This window comes from Phalacrocorax aristotelis, chromosome 1, assembly GCF_949628215.1.
Source record: "Phalacrocorax aristotelis chromosome 1, bGulAri2.1, whole genome shotgun sequence".
Lineage (NCBI taxonomy): Eukaryota > Metazoa > Chordata > Aves > Suliformes > Phalacrocoracidae > Phalacrocorax > Phalacrocorax aristotelis.
The window spans coordinates 183906070-183912479 of record NC_134276.1 but is presented as its reverse complement, the minus strand read 5'-3'; the positions used below and the strand labels follow the sequence as shown (position 1 = coordinate 183912479).

The 6410-nt window shown below is 41.4% G+C and overlaps 1 protein-coding gene across 2 annotated transcripts; it reads left to right on the top strand.

Moving 5' to 3' along the window:
- Positions 1 to 20: 20 nt before the first annotated feature.
- Positions 21 to 6112, top strand: ATP23 (ATP23 metallopeptidase and ATP synthase assembly factor homolog). 2 transcript variants are annotated; one of them, XM_075080946.1, is made up of 6 exons: positions 21 to 262; positions 922 to 967; positions 1119 to 1200; positions 1488 to 1625; positions 4549 to 4632; positions 5568 to 6112. In XM_075080946.1, the coding sequence occupies exons 1-6, from the start codon at positions 58 to 60 to the stop codon at positions 5769 to 5771; spliced, it is 759 nt and encodes a 252-aa protein (XP_074937047.1). In that variant the 5' UTR covers positions 21 to 57; the 3' UTR covers positions 5772 to 6112. The 2 variants fall into 2 exon arrangements, with proteins under 2 accessions (XP_074937047.1, XP_074937048.1); XM_075080947.1 differs by having other exon boundaries at positions 148 to 262; positions 869 to 967.
- Positions 6113 to 6410: the final 298 nt, after the last annotated feature.

Sequence of the window (6410 nt, the reverse complement as noted above, 5' to 3'; positions counted from 1 at the left end):
CCAGTGATTGGCCGCGCCGCTTCCCCTTTGCCCCGCCGCGGGGGGGCGGGGCGCGCCATGGAGCCGGGGGAGGCGGCGGCGCCGCCGCCGCCGCCGGCCGAGGGGAGACGCGGGGTCGTGGAGGAGAAGAAGGAGGAGGAGGATGATCTCGGCTACAGGCTCTTCCCGGACCGGAACAAGAAGCCGCAGAGCTTCCTTGTCCGTAGCCTCTTCACCTTCCACAACAGGTGCCAGCTGATGCTGAGGATGACCCTGGACACGAGTAAGCGCTTCCCCGGGTCCGGGCCTGGCGCTGTGGTGGGACCCCCATCCCCCCCACCCCCGTACCACCCGGCCCGGCTCGGTTCGGCTCGTCCCGCCGCGGCTGGCGGTGCTGACCTCGGGCCGCGGGGTCCCGCCGCCGCCATGTCCCGCCGCGGGGCGGCCTGAGTAGCCGGCGGGGCGCGGCGCGGCGCTGCTTGGCCAGCACGCTGGTTCTGGTCGAGGCAAAGAGAATACAGTTTCAGAAGCGGCTGGGCGCTTTTTTTTTTTTTTTTTCTTCTCTACCTCTTCCTTTCGAAAATTTGAGAGGATTTGTCGATTTCTGGTTCATTCGTGCCCTTTGCACTATGCGATGGTGACTGTGGACGTCACTGAAAATAATGGTCGCTACGGGCCGCTCTATTTGCGTTTGCTGCTAATAAAATAAGGCCAGAAGCGACTTGATTCCCGAGTAGCTTTCTATATATCAAATTACGTAGCCCGAGCTGTAACAGATGCCAGTTGTATTGCATTAGGGTTGAATGCTGGAAGGTATGAGTTTGCATGTGTAGTGCTTTTCCGTTTTCTTGTCTTTTTTTTCTTTACTGCCTTTATGTTTTGATTATAGATGACTTTCAAAGCTTTTGTCTAGAAGAGCTAATTGCAGCAATGTTTTTCTAGATCCATACGCTCAACTTCTTCTTGAGGCTATGAAGCAGTCTGGTTGGTATGTAAATTAATTCATCTTGTTCTGTGTAGTAACCTCACTGTTAACTTTATGGAGTTACCAGTGCATGCTGTTAGCATGTTAACACTGTTAACTGTATGCAGTTAATAGTCTTTTTCAAATTCTTCCTTTGTTTGTTTGGGCCTTTCAGCACTGTTTTCAATGACCGGCACTTTTCTTGTGAAAACTGCGATGGCTGTGTCAGTGGAGGTTTTGATTCTGCCACATCTCAGGTAGGCACTGGACATTATCCCCTTTCAAAGGACTACATTTTTTTTCTAGTGTTTCCTACTAGGATTAAATCTACTGATGCCGATATCTGAGCTAAAGTCATGAAAACAAGATAAACAAAAGATGTTCCATGGTATTGGAACTAGTACACTGCAGAATAAGGCTGTTATTGCTGAAAAACACTGATCTAAAAAGTTTAAATGCTACAGGTGGTGTGTCCTAGGTCTCTGAGAAGTAAGGGAGATGTTGAAACTTGGTGAAAAGACTGCCTGTATTTTTTGTTCTACAGATCGTTCTGTGTCAGAACAACATTCGCCACCAATCCCATATGAACCGGGTCGTCACACATGAATTGATTCATGCTTTTGATCACTGCCGTGCACATGTTGACTGGTTTAAAAATGTCAAACACTTGGCTTGTTCAGAAGTAAGTTAAAATGCTTCTAACATCATTATATTAATTACAGCTGGTTATTAGGGGTGTTTCATATTTAAATAGGCATGCTGGTGCACAGAATTCATTTGGTTTAGTCCTGTTAATATATTTTGCCCTTTCTGTCAAATCAACCTAAGCAGTTTCATTTTGAAAACAAATATTTAGTTTTCACAAATATTAACAAGTCAGTGTCATACTAAGTACAATGCTGTCATTGTGGGTGTAACCATAACAAGAAGCGTTTATTAACAAATAAGAGTAGTTAGAGATGAAAACACTTTCACACATTGATCAAATGTTTGTACTGTTGGGCAGTTATCACAGTAGTGTGGTAACCTTATTTTTGTTTAGATTTTTTGGGTTAACAGCAAACTTGTTTTTTCCCATAACATACATTCTTTGATTAATTGTGATGTTGCTAATAGTACGCTTTATTTATGACTCCATGTCCATTTTAGTGGACATAGGAATTTACTGCTTGAAAGGCCTTAAAAATTGATGCATTAGGAGGTGAAATTAAACTGAGCACAGGCTAGGAAAGATTCCTCTTGCATACACGACTCATGTATTCACATGGTTTTAGTTGATTTCTGATGTAACCCATATCGTTTGACCACAGAAAAACTTACCCTTTTGATTAATATTGTGAAAGTATATTCTTGTGACTGTGTGGCTTTTTAACTGTTTTTTTTTTAAATATATAAAATGATATAAGTATCTTACAGTGGCTCTCTTGGTTTTTTTCAATTCGTTGTGGGTTTTTTGCTTAGGATTTGCACAGGTTCCTCCTATAAACTGTATGTGAGAGAAACAAAATGATGAGTTTGGTACGGAACAAATCAGATTTCATAAAAATGAATTTTAATTCCTTAATCGAATTCATGTTTGCTGTGGAAGAGACAGTAATCTGATTTTTTAAATTCTCATTAATTTTTTTTCTCATTGTCTTTTTATAGATTAAGCTTAATGAAGCAGCCTTATGTGGTGTCAATAAAGCCATTCTGTATAACTGTGGGGGGCTGACTGGCTGGCTGCCAAGCACCTGCCAGGCCATTCTCTGACTCCCCCTCTCAGTAGGACAGGGGAGAAAAATAAGATTAAAAAGCTCGTGGATCAAGATAAGGATACGGATGTCATGCATCAGTTACTGTCATGGGCAAATTCACTTGACTTGGGGAAGATTAATTTATTGCCAGTCAATGACAGATTAGGATAGTGAGAAATAAAACTAAAAATACCTTGCCCCTACCTTCCCTTCTTCCCAGGCTTGCTTTTGCTCCCTCATTCCTGACTCTTCTTTCTCCTTCCCCCCAAATCAGCACAGGGGGATGGGGAAAGGCTGCTGTGGTCAGTTCATAACACTTTGTCTCTGCTGCTCCTTCCTCTTCATGCTCTTCCCCTGCTCCAGTGTGAGGTCCCTCCCATGGGATACCATCCTTCAGGAGCTACTCCAATGTGGGTCTTTCCCATGGGCTGCTGTCCTTCAAGACCTGTTCCAGCTTGGGTCCTTTCCACAGTGTACGGTCTTTCAGGAATGGACTGCTCCAGCATCAGTCCCCCATGGGCCACAGTTCCTGCCAGAAAACCTGCTCCTGTGCGGGATCTCCATGGGCTGCAGCCTCTCTGAGGGCTTGTCCATCTGCTCTGGCATGGGGTCTTCCTCAGAATGCAGTGTGGATATCTGCCTCACTGTGTTCCTTCACAGGCTGCAGGGAGATAACCTGTCTCACTATGGTCTTCTCCACAGGTGGTGGGGGAATCTCTGCCCTGGGACCTGGAGCACCTCCTCCCCCTCCTTTTTCACTGATCTTGGTGTCTGTAGGGCTATTTCTCTCATGTTTTTCTCACTCCTCTCTTTCAAAACTGCCATTTAGTGTTTTTCATCCTTTCTTAAATATGTCATCACAGAGGTACCGCCAGCACCGCTGACAGGCTCAGCTTTGTCCAGTGGCAGGTCTGTTTTAGACCCGGCCTAAACTGGCTCTGTCTGACATGGGAGCAGCCCCTTGTCTCATCTCACAGAAGCGACCCCGACAGGCCCACTGCTGCCAACATCTTGCCACATAAACCCAATACAGTAATTCAGAATTATTAACTATCATCTAGGGTTTTTTTTCCTAAGCTTTTGCACAGTGCGGAATAAAGCATGTAAGCCTCAAACTTAAAATCAAGAGAGAAAATACATAAAACAAGATTGTGCTTGTTCTTGCTCTTGTTGAGATTATTTGTTTGCTTCAGGTCTTTTGATACTTATTATATGGTGTTTACAATTTTTATTTACAGCTCTTTAATTCTTACATTTCATATTTTCCATGCGTTTATTCTCACCCTGGTATTATAGGAAATCTAGTTTTAGTTACATTTCCTAACTGAGGGGGTAGGGTGTGGAACTGTTGGCAGACAAAAGAAATTACAAACGACAAGACAGTTAACAAGCTAAAACATACATAGTCATTTAAATGTGGCTTTTCCAAAAGTAGGTGTGTTACTGCTCTCCTGGGTATTGCAGGTATAGTCTTTGGAGGGTATCTGCCTTTCTTCCTGTCTCTTGTATCAGCTTCTGATACAGATACAGACTGGGGAGAATATTACTTTCCCTATTCTTTTAGCAGTAAGACACACACACACACACACCCCCCCCATCCATGTGATCTCTTCTACTCATTCATTTAAGCTTTGGGAATCTGTGGGGGACAGTCCCTGGAGCAACTTACAGGTCCTATAGGAATACTTTGGTGTTCATTGAGGCTGAGAGGGTGGATCTAAAGGGTAATATGTACTTCATAAGTAGAAGCGGCCCTGGGAATATTCTCTACCAGCAGTCACCAGAAAGATACTGAAGAAAAAAAATTGTTACAGCTTTTATGACTTCATTTCCATGTGTTTTTCTGATTGTGTGGCTTTCTCTCAATAGATTCGAGCTGCTAATCTCAGTGGAGACTGTACACTGATGAATGAAATAGCCAGGTTTAAATTTGGATTAAAAGGACACCATCAGGTAAAGACTGTAGATGTTAAAGTCTACTGATTTGTTATATTTACCTACTTGATCTCAGTTTTCATAGCTGAAAACATCAGAGAAAGAAGTAGATGCCATGGACTTGCTGCTTTCTCTTAATTAACCTTTAATAACCTTTAATGATTCATGATAATTTTTTTTCTACCTTGTTATTTTTGTTGGAGTGAAATTTCTGAATACTTAGTCATATCATAGAGCGTTACTACTTAAAATGGATGGTTAATAAGAATGAAACAAAAACCAGGGTTTGCAGGAAATGTAGTGGGAATACCTTACCCACTATAAAAGTCTTAGAAAACTGGAGGAAGAACAACAAGGGCTTTAAATAGCCATGTGTGTTAAGTCTTACAGGAATTAATTTTTTTTTAATAATAGTGAGGACTACGGGTTGAGTCACAAGTAGTTGCTCATGTTAGAGTGGCAGTTAGATTGTAGCTGGGGATGTTTACACCTTTTTTTGTCTTTTAGTAGTCAAACGGTGTAAGCCAAAGTTGCCATAAAGAGAGGTCTTGAAATGAGGCCAGCAGAGGAGTAATTCCTTGATGTTTTATAGCATTTCAATGACAAAAGTACTAACTGGTATTTATGTCTCTTTCTGACATATTTTCTCTTGTGTCCGAGTCCCGTTGTAAAATACTCGATACCTCAACAAATGCCAAATTGTATTTCAATTCCTGTTCTAAGGAATGTCTTTTACTTATCTGACAGTTTATTTGCACATGGAAAATTAAAACACATAGTTAACACAGGATGGAACAAAAAAGTACTTCAATGCTTATTACAGGTATTGTCTGACTCTTCCGTGATACAAAATTACTGCGTATGTAGTAGGAATCAATACTTGACAAAATCTGGAAAAAAAAATTACTTCTACTAATAATGACAGGTTTTTCTTTATCTAATTCCCACTTTAGACTTGTGTACGAGACAGAGCAGTTCGTTCCATTCTGGCTGTTAGAAAAGTTAGCAAAGAAACAGCAGAGAAAGCTGTGGATGAAGTTTTTGATGCCTGCTTCAATGACCTGGAGCCTTTTGGAAGAATCCCGCACAGTAAAACAGATGCAAAACGTGCTTATAGAGACTTTCAGAACAGAGATCGCTATAATGCTAATTTGTAAAGGAGAAAAAACTGAAAAGTTATGTTAATATCTGATTGTTCTATAACATCTGGAGTTACAGACTGTGCACACAGCGCTGGTGGAAGGAGCAGTCCCACCAAATGTATCGATTAATTTTGTAAACATTTTCCAGGAGCCAACCTCCATGGAAGTAAAGGAAGTAAATGAACAGGTCTAAAAACTGTGTTTCCTCACCTGTTATTCCAGCAAGATAATTTAGTACACCGAACGACTTGTCAAAAAATGATCTGCATATTTCAATGTACATTTAATTTTGTTCAGTCTGACTAGGACTTGGTTTCTAAAAATTTTGTTGTTGCTGAATAAATCTTTTCATAGAATCTTTACATTTCCACCATCTTTGATAGACAGTCTTAAACTTGATGGTCTTCATCACTCCATTTTAAAAGATGGGCACCTGAACTACAGTCCTTGGGTGTAGATTTAATAACTATGGCTAAACTCAAAATTTAATAAACTGCCCCATTTGTTTTTGAGCACCTCCTGAAATTCTTAGATTCAGGATTGGACCAGCTCATCTAATGTTAACTTTACAGGTATATTAAACCGTTTTACTTCTTAGGAATTTGACTGACAATTCTGCTTACCAGATCCAACCTATGAGCTGGTTAAGCATTG

Coding starts and splice junctions, on each gene's coding strand:
- ATP23 (XM_075080946.1), top strand. CDS start 58: ATGGAGCCGGGGGAGGCGGCGGCGCCGCCGCCGCCGCCGGCCGAGGGG. Junction 1,626..4,548: donor AACACTTGGCTTGTTCAGAA/GTAAGTTAAAAT, acceptor TTCTCTCAATAG/ATTCGAGCTGCTAATCTCAG. Junction 4,633..5,567: donor GATTAAAAGGACACCATCAG/GTAAAGACTGTA, acceptor TTCCCACTTTAG/ACTTGTGTACGAGACAGAGC.